Here is a 12,616-nt window from a genome sequence, read left to right as displayed (position 1 = left end):
ACCATATACCATACTAACAAGCAGGAAGGGCCGCTGAAGCAGTGGAGCACTTTCAAACAGCTGATGTTTTAGACTCAAACACTGTGGGTCAAGGAAGAAGTGTGTGTGTGTCAAATTGCTATCAAAATTCCTATTCAGCATCTAAACTTGTAGGAAGAAATCTACCTTTGGAATGTTCTGGTAAGAATCGTAGTGTCAAGTTGCCACTTTCAGTTTTAGTAAAAAGAACAAGTTCCTTCTTTCAACTTTCAAGTAAAAATACTCCCAGGAAGACTTGACTACCCCCATCACCAAGTTGCACTAGAGTAACGAACACAGCATGAGGCCCTCCTTGGGACTTGGACTGGATGAGTCTCTCCCCAAAGATGGCCAACACAGACGGGGCATTTTAAGGCGTCTTCCAGGTTAAATCCAACAGTGCTTTGTAGCTTTAAAGTCCCCCCCCCCCCGCCCCTTCTGTCAGAAAAACTTGTGTTAACGATTCTGCACATAACGTTGTGGTTCATACCAACTTATACGAACTGTGCGACACTAATTCAAATGTAAAGGGTCAATAAAAAAAAAACTGGGCTTGTTTCTAAATCTTTAATTGGCTACGGCAAACTAATTTTACTGCACGTTACCTACCAGACCTCAAGCTTTAAGTGGCATGGGGGTAATTTACATAAACACCCAAATTTTAAAAATTAAAAACCGAGTTCAACTATTATTAGAGCACCTACTAAAAAGTCACACAACTCCCGCAGCGATGCCTTCAGCGTTTATAAAAGTTGTAAGATACAGGTTTCAGATTTCTGACTTGATGAAATTTCCTCCGTATTTAAGGCCTAAATTTTAGGCCAAAAAAAGAGTTTTACCAAGGTGGAGGGGGGGAGCAGTTTGGAAGCATTTAGTTGCATAGTAAGTGGATTTCACGTCCCCCGTCCAGTCTTCGTGAAGCCAAGATCAGTTTTAAAAAACTTTTTTAGGTAAAAACCCATTCTCGGGGCTCCAGAGGCTCGCCGCGCCCGCTCGGCCCCGGACACCGGGCCGCTGGGCACGGTGCCGCGTCTGTTCTCAGCCTCAGGAAGAACAAAGGGCGCTCGGGGCCCGGCAGGTGCGTCCCGCGTGGGCACACGAGCGGCCCCAAAGCCCCTTTGCGACGAGAGAAGAAATGTGGGGCCCCGAGAGGCCGGCGGGCCTCCCGCCAGGCGCCTGCAAGTGTAAGGCCTCACCTTGCTTCGGTCCTCGTCCTGCTGCTGCAGCACCTCGGGAACCGCGGCCATGGCGACGCGGGTCTCGAGCGCGGGCTGCCGGGCTGTGCGAGGAAAGAAGAGGCTGGGCCGCCGCCGCCGCCGCCGGGGCGCCTAAAGGGGCGGCCGCGGCCCCGCCTCCGCTAGCCTCCCTGCCCCACGGCGGCAGGAGGCCACGGGACTCCGCCACCATCCCAGAAGCCCCAGGAAAGGCGAGCGGCACGCCACGTGCTCCCCCACAGCTGCCTCCCCCGTCCATCTTGGAGCCGGGCAAAGAAGCTACGCGGGGCCTACCCTCGCTCCGGGCCACGCGGGAGCCGCAGACCACAGGGCAGCGAGAGGGACGGGAAGGCAGAAACACTCCCCGCTAGGCGCGTCTCAGGGAAGAGCGTGCTGTCGCGCGGCGAAATTTATTACCTAGCCAGGGTCCAAGATGGCCACGAGCTGTGACGTCAGCGAGATCTCGTGAGAGCGGAAGGGCGCGATTTGCAGGTGCCCGCGCATCTGCTGGCGGGGCGGGACTCTCCGAGGATCGCGTGAGTGTCTATGGAGGTGAACCAAGGCCTAGGGGCGGGGCGTGCGCGCCGCAGGGCGCAGTGCATGCTGGGACCGCCTTGCCTGGGCGGAAGCCTAATTCGAGACCAAAGCGCGGGAACGCTGAGCTTACGCGCCCGAAGAGGTTGTTAGCTACGCGGGAGTTAAGCGCGGGGTGGTGGCCGCTGAGGTACCTACCCCTGCCCCGGGCTAGGCTTCTCCTTAAGCCGACTGCTCCCTAGTCCTGACTCTCACCGTAAGGGCCCCTGCATTCTGACCGCCAACATGGTTCTGTTGTTGGCGGCTGTTAGGGCACCAGGAGTCTGACCCATGGGGTCAGGCCGACCCTCCTTCAGCAACCTGGGTACTTGGATTCTGGCTAGAAAGAATTCGGAGCCAAGACCCATACCGTAAGAGGATGTTTACTTGGTGAATCACAGCGGTCGGAAAAGTAATTGGTAGAAGAGATGGTCTGAGGGAATTCGTTGTGGAGGTAAAGGAAGGGCCTTTGGCCCTAGCGGGTTTTGCTCAGAGGATAGAGCATTGGCCTGCGGTCGACCGGTTGGACTCCCGTCAAGGGCAGTTCCTCCACTGCAGGCTCCTCCCCCACGGAGCCCTGACCGGGGCTCAGGCAGGAGGCAACCAATCTCACATGGTCTTTCCCTCCCTCTTCCACTCTCCCTAAAAATCAATGGAAAAATATCCTCGGGTGAGGATTAACAAAACAAAAAAATAAAAAGGAAGGGCTCCTGGCGCTTGGGAGTGAGGGAACTAATGGCAAGGTGCCTGGGAGGGGGAGGGGGGCTTTTGGGAGGGAGAGCACACTGGGTCCTCCTGTTCCTGGTTTTTTGTTGTTTTTTTCAAATATTTTATTGACTTTTTACAGAGAGGAAGGGAGAGGGATAGAGAGTTAGAAACATCAATCAGCTGCCTCCTGCACACCCCCTACTGGGGATGTGCACGCAACCAAGGTACCTGCCCTTGGCGGGAATCCAACCTGGGACCCTGGAGTCCGCAGGCCGATGCTCCATCCACTGAGCCAAGTCTGCTCATGGTTTTAAGGTGGAGATTTTAAGGGAAGATCTCAATAGATATTCATCAGTTTTCTAGGTGTGGCCTTTCAGGGTTGTGGTCTTCACTGGTCGATTGGCCAGTCTCAGGGCAGGGGTCATTCTGCAATGCAGCTGGTCCTGAGGACAAGGGGGGGCGGGAGATCGCTGGCCTGGTTTTGCTGCTTTTCTGGACCTGGAGCTGAAATACAATTGAGGCGCAGATGTTATCTCTAGGGAGGAAAGGTCAGGGGGTCAAAACGCCCGACCAGCTCTTTGCTAGGGGAAGGAAAGTCACCCTGGGGGCGAGGTACCTGCAGTCCACTATCCCTTACTGCAGGCACCCGGGGCTTTCCACCCTGGTGACCTTCTGTGCCTGGCCCTTCCTCCTTGCTCTGCTCATGTCTGTTTTAACTGCCTACTAAGGAGGCTGACTTCCGGGGGTCACAGTGGTGCTCCCTGCTGACGGCTGTGCTTACCTGCTGGGACCTGGCATGTCCTTCAGAAGCTTGATTTCCACATGTGTAAAACGATGGAAGTAGTACTCCCCTTACAGGGTGTGAGGGTAGAATGAGAAATCTCCACACAGAATACTTAGCAAACAACCTGGTATTTGAGGATCCGTGGGTAATTGTTAACTGTGACTCCTGGCTGTTACAGGATGGATTTTAAAGTTGTTTTTCCCTCTAGTCTCACACTCCTCCCTCTGTTCCTAGGCATCACATTTCTTCAGAGAGAACATCGGGGGACATCTTGCCCAAGCTGCTATTTCGAATTTAGTAGGTGCTGGTCTTTCTGGTATTGACCAGGGCCTTTCTTTGGAAATACCTGTGTCCGAGCATGTTGCAAAAGCTTATTTATTTTTTTTTTAAAATATATTTTATTGATTTCTTACAGAGAGGAAGGGAGAGAGGTAGAGAGTTAGAAACATCGATGAGAGAGAAACATCGATCAGCTGCCTCCTGCACATCTCCTACTGGAGATATGCCCGCAACCCAGGTATATGCCCTTGACCGGAATCGAACCTGGGACCTTCCAGTCCGCAGGCCGACGCTCTATCCACTGAGCCAAACCGGTTTCAGCCTGCAAAAGCTTATTGAATAGGCTTTTAAATGTGCAATATCATACTGATGCAGCTTTCCCATTGATAGTTAAAATAATTTGCCGAAACCGGTTTGGCTCAGTGGATAGAGCGTCGGCCTGCAGACTCAAGGGTCCCAGGTTCAATTCCGGTCAAGGGCGTGTACCTGGGTTGTGGGCACATCCCCGGTGGGAGATGTGCAGAGGCAGCTGATCGATGTTTCGCTCTCATCGATGTTTCTGGCTCTCTATCTCTCTCCCTTCCTCTCTGTAAAAAATCAATAAAATATATTAAAAATAATAATAAAATAAAATAATTTAACACATTTGGCACCTAACACCACTTTTCTCTTTAATAGGAATGCAAAAACTAAAAAGACCCTCCGCATTGCAAGGGGACTAGAGGGAAGTGAAAAGTCTAAAGATGAAGGCTTTTCAGACCATCTGCAGGCAGCTTAAAAGTTCAAAGCAATTTTCTATAGAACTATCCCCACATCTGGGTTTCTCCACGTCCTCTTATTCATGTGGCCGGAAGAAAAAAGTGAACCCTTATGAAGAGGTGAACCAAGAAAAGTACTCTGACTTAGTACAGTCTGTCTTGTCATTCAGAGGCCCTGCTCAGACTCCAGAATCGTTGTTCGAGGAAGATTCTTTACTCTATGGACCTGTGAGTAAGTGTAAACCCCCAAAGCAAGATGAGGAAGCAAGAGTTCCAGGAAACTGGTTTCCTCTCTTCAATCCAGAGAGAAGCTGCAAACCAAATGCAACAAGTGCTGCGACAGTTCCTTTGAAAATCCCTTTGCAAAGGAATAAGATACCAAGTGTGACCCGGGTCCTTCAGCAGACCATGACATCAGAACAGATTTTCTATTTGGAGAGGTGGAAGCAGCGGATGATTCTGGAACTGGGAGAGGATGGCTTTGCAGAATATACTTCAAGTAATTTTCTTAATCCTGGTTCTATATTGTTACTATGTTTTCTAGAATGTACAGCACTAGTGTCATTCTTTTAAGTTTTTTTTTAAACCTTAACTAGTGAGGAATTACTTTCAGATAATAATTAGCTTTAAATAGCACTGAGTGTTTAACTCAATCCTCATGACAACTTTATAAAGCATAGATACTATTATCCCCATTTCACAAATGAAACAAGCATAGAGATCAAGTATTTTGACTAAATGATGTGTAAAATTTATTTATTTTATAAGCTACAAACTTAAGTATTAGAATTGCCTGTTTTCTTTGATTATGGAAAGGAGTCAATCACCTGATAATGGAATTATAGCTGTTTGCTAGGCATTCTGTTCAGAATGTACATAACCCTCGTTCTACTTATCAACGTAGACTGACAAGCCAGACTAATGGAATTAAAACAATAAGCCTGAACATATCATCTGTATTTAGTTCTTGGTAAATTGAGATAATCAGATGCTCTTGATTAGGAACTGAGAATAAATAAACTTTAGCCTTCAACTCCTAAATTACTAGACAAGTGAAGAGACTAACTTCCTTTAAACAGATTCCATTCAAAAGCAAGATAAAAAGAAAGACCATTGCACAGGTGAATTAACTGATCCTCTTTAGGACTGTGTAGTTGTCTTTTCTTAAAGCTAAGTTTTACATTGATCATTCCTTAGACCAGTGGTCGCCAACCTTTCAGACCTCACTGACCACCAGTGGTCCGCAGACCACCGGTTGCCGACCTGTGCCTTAAATTATGCTTCCCAGAGAGCAGTATATCTCCCCCAAGTGGTTGTACACAAGCACTTTTTTAAGAGTAATGCAGTTATTTTGAAGCATCTTAGAAAAAAAGTGCATGTGTGCACACATGTTAAACAAGTAGTTACATGTGTTTTAAAGAAAAGTAAATCGTGTAATTTTTAATTATTTAGAGGTTTTTTTTAATATATTTTATTGATTTTTTACAGAGAGGAAGGGAAAGAGATAGTTAGAAACATCGATGAGAGAGAAACATCGATCAGCTGCCTCCTGCACATCTCCTACTGGGGATGTGCCCGAAACCCAGGTACATGCCCTTGACCAGAATCGAACCTGGGACCTTTCAGTCCGCAGGCCGACTCTCCATCCACTGAGCCAAACCAGTTTCGGCTATTCAGAGTTTTTTAGAGTATTTGTTTTTTAGTACTAGTTTGATCTGTTTTTTGTTTTGTTTTTCCTTTTCCCTTGATTTTTTTTTTTTTTAGACTTATTTTTACAAGGGAAACAGTTCCATGAAGCCTTGGAAAGCATACTTTCACCCCAGGGGAACTTAAAAGAGGGAGATGAAAATCTTGAGTCTGGCTACATCGAAAGCATCCAGCATATTCTGAAAGATGTCGGTGGAGTTCAAGCTCTTGAAAGTGCTGTTCAACATGAGACCTTAAAGTATGTAGGTCTGCTGGACTGTGTGGCTGAGTATCAGTAAGTATTAGATTGTTTTTATGAAAGTATGTAAAAATTATACATTAATGCAGGGTGGGACAGATGGTGCCTACTTTTTCCTCTTAACTCCTACTTCAAGGTACTGAAGCCTCTGTTAAGTCAAAACCTGTGTGATAGGTAAAAGAATTGGATAAGGATGGATACAGAGGGAAGAGCGACATAATCCTTGTAAATCTGTTTTCCAAAATCATAATGTTTGGTGGAGAAAAGATAACTTTTTTTCCATCTTTATTTTTTTTGAAGATAACTTTTCAATATCCCTAGGATGGCCTGTTTTCCAGCATGTTCTCCTCCCCTCCCCCCAAGCCAGGTACCAGCCATGAGATCAAATTTGATTCCTGGATTTTATTTCCTGTTCCCTAAAAATAGCATCTTGATCTGTTAGCCACACCAGCTGGGCCAAAAAAAAAAAAAAAGTGGCAGGATTTTTTTTTTAAAATATATTCTTACTGATTTCAGAGAGGAAGGGAGTGGGAAAAAGAGATAAAAACATAAATGATGAGAGAGAATCATTCATTGACTGCCTCCTGCACACCCCCTACTGGGGATGGAGCTCGAAACCCAGGCATGTGCCCTTGACTGGAATTGAACCCAAGATCCTTCAATCCGAAGGCTGACGCTCTATCCACTGAGCCAAACTGGCTAGCGCTGGATTTTTTATTTTTTCTCAGAGAGGAAGGGAAAGAGAAACATCATTGATGAGAGGATCATTGATGGGCTGCCTCCTGCATGCCCCTTACTGGGGGGAATTGAGCCCGAAACCCAGGCACATGCCCTTGGCCAGAATCAAACCTGAGACCCTTTAGTCCACAGGCCAACGTTTTATCCGCTGAGCCAAACAGGCTAGGGCCAGGATTTTTTTTTTTTAAGTGTTGATGGATTTGAACCCCAGCCTTGGTTTATGAGCAAGAGAATTTCTAAAGCTCCAGGATGTTTAGTCTTTTATGTTGAGGACTTTGCTACTGGTCTATGGTGGTTCATTCTGATCTGATAGACATTTGAAGCAAAATCAACTAAGGTAATAATAGGTGTAGCTTCAATTCCCCTGTCACTTGTTAAAGGAAAGGAGGCCTTGGAGGTTCCGAGGCATTTCGAGAATGTATAGAAACTTGAACTGTGGAAATGTTATTTCCCAGCACTCCCACCATGGGTCTGCACCTGTGGATCTCACCGGTGCAATTTAGGAAACATTTTCATCAAACTCTTGACAGGCTCATTTACTGAATAAAGGGCTCAAAGCAAAGAGAAGGTCAGATCTTTCTATCCTAAGAGGTAAAGCTCAGAGGAGCTGTCTTTTTGGCAAGTGGAGAATAGAAACAACAGTCATTGAGTGACAAGTAGTAAATTACACGTAAGAGGGTTAACCTAATAGAGCTTTTTGGTTTTAACTCTTACCTACAAAGATTTTCCTTTGGTTTCTCTTTAGAGGCAACCTGTGTGTGATTGATTGGAAAACATCGGAAAAACCAAAACCTCTTATCCGAAATACATTTGACAATCCGCTGCAGGTTGTGGCATACATGGGTGCCATAAACCATGATGCCAACTATAGCTTTCAGGTCAGGACACTGAGCCTCTGCTCAAAGCTTTGCTCAACACTTGTTTAAAGCTATTTAACTCATTATGGTTCTTATTCTGTGTGTAGCCCACTGCTTACTTTGTTCCTTGTCTATCTGCCACTTTAAAAAGCACTTTTCCCCTTCTGTGGCTTTTTGCTGTTGTTGCTAATAGTTCTTTAATGATGACAGTCCATTCTTCAAAGTATTATCTGTCATCTTTGTGTTCTTGTGTATCCTGGAGCAGTCTTTCATCAGCCCATCTTAGAAATTGAGTTAGCAGATGTGACTGTAGATTGTTTTGTTCTGAGTTTGCCCTGGAGTAAGAAGGAAATTAACCTAAACTCACTCAGCCTACTGTGTTTCTTCTAGGTTCGGTGTGGTTTAATTGTGGTGGCCTACAAAGATGGATCCCCTGCCCACCCACATTTCATGGACACAGAGCTGTGTTCCCAGTACTGGACAAAGTGGCTTCTTCGACTAGAAGAATATACAAAAAAGGAAAAGAACCAGAATATTCAGAAACCAGATTAGGGGCAGGATGTTATTTGGAAGCATTCAGCACTTTCTCACATTTTGGGAAAATATATTGCTGTTTACTGTGACCTAAGATGGAGGTCCCACTGGATCTGAGAGCTGCTTTAACACAAAGCAGAAATATTAATTTGTTAAAATTTATTGCAATAAAAAATAAAAAGACTAAAAAGCCAGAAAAGTTTAGATATAAAAAAACTGGACTTAAGCATACAAAAGATCAGCCATGCTACCTCTGACTATGATTTACTTGAAAAAAGGTCAAGCAGGATTGGCAGTGTTGGTGGCTCTTGGACCCATGGAACCTCTCTGTGTCCTGGGCAGCCTGCCCAGTCTTTGAACTAAAATTGGAGGGCAATGAGGCTTGGTGTGCCAAGCATTTCCCCAGGGATACACCACAAGGGAAGGGGCATGGCAGTCCCAGGGTGTGTGGAGGGGGAACTCACATCAGCCAACTACTACTGCCAACGCAGTTTCCTAGAACTTGTTTTATATATTGGGGTTCTCTATAGATTTCTTTGGGAACGAAAACTTCCATTTAACATTTTTGAAAAAGAAATATGTGACTCCTTAGCCTCGAATAAATAATTGCTCTGGAGAAAGATAGAGCATATTCACCATATCATTGGCATTGCCCCTTGGCATACCACCAAATAACCCCGAGAAGTAATTGTAGGTATTTTAGTAGTTATATTCTGCTTTGAGTAATTGAATCATGTCCGTAGAGAAAATGTATCATTTGTGGAATTTTTCAGCTGTGGGAAACAATACATTTTTGGGGGGTGTTTGATAAATAATAAAACTATTAGTTGTCACTGGGTTTGGGAAACAAGTAAATCCCCACTATAGCCTTGGGGGATGGGTCCCTATTTTATGGAGTGGATTAGCATTTAAGTTACAGTTACTATTTTAAAATCATAGGATGCTACAATTAATTTGTTTCTTTCAGTAGCCATAATTATAAATAAAATACAAGATGTGAGTAAAATAATGAGGTTTTTGGTTTTTTAATTTCTGTGTTTATAGATTAATTTCACAAACCTGGAAAATGTTTAGACTTTGTTTTTATATTCAGAATTATACCACTGGCCCAGTAGCTTTGGTATGTGTTTTATGTAAATGAATACAAGGAGGTGACCTGAATCAGTCACCTGTCAAGGAAAGTAAGGTTCAGTTGGGAGAGAGGAGGCTTGTGGGTGACCATTTATTGACTCTATACACATCTACAATTTTTAAAATAGCATATCCTATCTAATAAAAGAGAAACATGGTAATTGGCTTACGACCGCTACCCTTCCCATTGGCTAATGAGGGCAATATGCAAATTAACTGCCAGCCAAGATGGCGGCCAGCAGCCAGGCAGCTTGAAACTAACATGAGGCTTGCTTGCTTCAGTGATGGAGGACTCCAACGTTCCCCGCCTGCCACTGCAGGCCTCTGAGCTGCAACTCTAAGCAACTATGTAACAAATATAGAAGCTAAACAAAACCCCAGCTAAACAAAGTCCACCGGGCTTCAGCCAGCAGGATCGCAACATTGTAAGCAAAGGCCAGAAACCTACTTTCAGCAGCGGAGGCCTAAGAGCTGGAGCCAAGCCTCAAAGCTAAAGCTGGCCCAGAATATAAAGAAAAAAAGGAGCCGTTGGGAGCTTCAGTCCCCCCAAGCCTGAAAACAGCCCTCAGCCCCTCACCTAGACTGGCCAGGCACCACAGTGGGGACCCCCCCACCCTGAAAGGTGTGTGACCAGCTGCAAACAACCATCATCCCCTCACCCAGGCTGGCCAGGCACCCCAGTGGGGACCCCCACCCTGATCCAGGACACCCTTCAGGGCAAACCAGCCGGCACCCACCTGTGCACCAGGCCTCTACCCTATATAGTAAAAGGGTAATATGCCTCCCAGCACCGGGATCAGCGGAGCCGCAAGGCCTCCCGGCACTGGGATCAGCGTGACGGGGCAGCGCCCAAATCCCCTGATCGCCCTGCGGCTCTGTGTGTGACGGGGGGGGGGGGGGGGGGGGGGGCGGGGGGGGGGCACAACCTCCCTATCCACCCTGCTCTGTTCGTGACAGGGGAAGGCGCCCCAACCCCCTGATCAGCCCTGCTCTGTGCCTGATAGGGGGGAGCTCCCCAACCCCCTGATCGCCCTGCAGCTCTGTGTGTAACAGGGTGTGGTGCCCCAACCCCCTGATCGGCCCTGCTCTGTGTGTGACAGGGTGCGGCGCCCCAACCAGCGCCCCCCCCCATGGGCCCTGCTCTGTGTGTGATGGGGTAGAGCCATAACCTCCCCATCGGCCCTGCCCTGAGTGTGAGAGTGGCGGCGCCCCAACCCCCTGATTGGCCCTACTCTGTGCATGACAGGGTACAGAGCCCCAACCCCCCTAATGGGCCCTGCTCTGTGAGTGACAGGGGGCAGTGCCCCAACCTCCTGATTGGCCCTGCTCTGTGCGTGACAGGGGGTGGCACCGCAACCTCCCCATCGACCCTGCCTTGAGTGTGACAGGGGGTGGTGCCCCAACCCCCCAATCGGCCCTACCCTGAGCGTGACTGAGGGTGGCATCACAACCTCCCGATCGCCCTGCTCTGTGCATGACAGGGGGCAGCGCCCCAACTCCCCAATCAGCCCTGCTCTGAGCCCGACCAGGGGCTGCACCTAGGGATTGGGCCTGCCCTCTGCCACCCAGGAGCAGGCCTAAGCCAGCAGGTCGTTATCTCCCGAGGGGTCCCAGACTGCGAGAGGGCACAGGCCGGGCTGAGGGACCCCCCTTCCCCTGAGTGCACAAATTTTTGTGCACCTGGCCTCTAGTATTCTATAACCTATAATATCCAAAGTCAGGAATCAAGTGAGAAAATTAAAAATTGTACCAGCAGATTATTTTTCCACGCTGCTCTAATAAGTTTCACCCTGGGATTTAGGAAACCAGAGCCAACAAGCCTTCATTTTAATATGGTTCTGTTGAGTTAACATAAATTCACTTTGACCCAAGCTAATGGTGGTATGAAAAGTTCCATAAAGATCCTTAGAGTCTAATCAAGAAGACATGGTTGGTAGAACAGTGAAGGTAAATCCCTAGGTACGTTTCCCTGAACCCCAATTTCTCACTACAATCCCGGTAAATTTCACATCTCACCAATTAAAGAAATCTCAATCCTTTGAGAAGGAAATGTTGATAAGGAAAAAAAGTTATTTTCACTACTAAGGTATAAGAGGAGAAAGCCAAATCTGAGTTTCTAAACGAGTCATAACTTTTTAAGAATTAACATGTAGCCGAACCGGTTTGGCTCAGTTGATAGAGCGTCAGCCTGCAGACTCAAGGGTCCCAGGTTCGATTCCGGTAAAGGGCATGAACCTTGGTTGCGGGCACATCCCCACTGGGGGGCGTGCAGGAGGCAGCTGGTCGATCTCTCTCATCGATGTTTCTAACTCTCTATCCCTCTCCCTTCTTCTCTGTAAAAAATCAATAAAATATATTAATAAAAAAAAGAATTAACATGTATATTACTAGTTTTTGGTTGCTACCTGTTCCCCTAAGCCTTAACAGTGGTCAGCAAACCGCGGCTCGTGAGCCACATGCGGCTCTTTGGCCCCTTGAGTGTGGCTCTTCCACAAAATACTGACTTCTGTGCATGGGCCACGAAGTTTCAATCTCACTGTACGTGCGCGCCCACACGTGGTATTTTGTGGAAGAGCCTCACTCAAGGGGCCAAAGAGCCACATGTGGCTCGCGAGCCGCGGTTTGCCGACCACGGCCCTAAGAAATTGTGAAATGAAACAAGATTTGTAATGAGTCTCCAAATTGAGGTAATTAAAAAATTTTTAAAGATTCTTTTCTGAAGGGGTTACCTCACAGAAGTACAAAAGGTAACCTTATAGATTTGAGCTTTGAGATAGTCCATTAGATTTAAAGCTGCATTTCATTCTGCAATTCTACACTTGCTTAATGCATTTAATAAGACTGCATTTAATGAAGCTGCCAAAGCTCCAAGCCGGTACTAAGAGCCAATTTTTTTCAAAAACAAAATTTTTTCCAGTCTAGCCAGTGTGGCTCAGTGGTTGAGCATTGACTATGAACCAGGCGGTCACATTTCAATTCCCAGTCAGGGCACATGCCCGGGTTACAGGCTCAATCTCCTATATGGGATGTGGAGGAGGCAATCGACCCATGACTCTATCTTATTGATATTTCTATAC

General features: G+C 46.8%; 2 protein-coding genes across 6 annotated transcripts in view; one reads left to right on the top strand and one right to left on the bottom strand.

Moving 5' to 3' along the window:
• SNX5 (sorting nexin 5) overlaps nt 1-1,579 on the bottom strand; it is a 28,212-nt gene extending 26,633 nt beyond the window's left edge. Inside the window, exons 1-2 of the mRNA XM_059705463.1 lie at nt 1,527-1,579; nt 1,215-1,297 (exon numbers count right to left, since the gene is read on the bottom strand). Of these exons, the coding sequence (XP_059561446.1) occupies nt 1,215-1,265 (51 nt within the window). The 5' untranslated portion in view covers nt 1,266-1,297; nt 1,527-1,579. The remainder of the gene's footprint in view (nt 1-1,214; nt 1,298-1,526) is intronic.
• A 50-nt stretch (nt 1,580-1,629) lies between these two features.
• On the top strand, nt 1,630-9,417 carry MGME1 (mitochondrial genome maintenance exonuclease 1). Of its 5 annotated transcripts, none has more exons than XM_059705468.1 (6): nt 1,824-2,176; nt 3,532-3,594; nt 4,255-4,833; nt 6,099-6,315; nt 7,763-7,895; nt 8,265-9,417. In XM_059705468.1, exons 3-6 carry the CDS (start codon nt 4,320-4,322, stop codon nt 8,424-8,426), a joined length of 1,026 nt encoding a protein of 341 aa, XP_059561451.1. In that variant the 5' UTR covers nt 1,824-2,176; nt 3,532-3,594; nt 4,255-4,319; the 3' UTR covers nt 8,427-9,417. The 5 variants fall into 5 exon arrangements, with proteins under 5 accessions (XP_059561450.1, XP_059561447.1, XP_059561451.1 ...); XM_059705469.1 differs by having other exon boundaries at nt 1,829-1,956; XM_059705467.1 differs by lacking the exons at nt 1,824-2,176; nt 3,532-3,594 and adding an exon at nt 1,630-1,768.
• Nucleotides 9,418-12,616: the final 3,199 nt, after the last annotated feature.

Source organism: Myotis daubentonii, chromosome 8, assembly GCF_963259705.1.
Source record: "Myotis daubentonii chromosome 8, mMyoDau2.1, whole genome shotgun sequence".
Lineage (NCBI taxonomy): Eukaryota > Metazoa > Chordata > Mammalia > Chiroptera > Vespertilionidae > Myotis > Myotis daubentonii.
The sequence above is the reverse complement of the archived record's forward strand: the minus strand, read 5'-3'. Positions and strand labels throughout refer to the sequence as shown.

Coding starts and splice junctions, on each gene's coding strand:
- MGME1 (XM_059705467.1), top strand. CDS start 4,320: ATGAAGGCTTTTCAGACCATCTGCAGGCAGCTTAAAAGTTCAAAGCAA. Junction 6,316..7,762: donor GACTGTGTGGCTGAGTATCA/GTAAGTATTAGA, acceptor GTTTCTCTTTAG/AGGCAACCTGTGTGTGATTG. Junction 7,896..8,264: donor ATGCCAACTATAGCTTTCAG/GTCAGGACACTG, acceptor TGTTTCTTCTAG/GTTCGGTGTGGTTTAATTGT.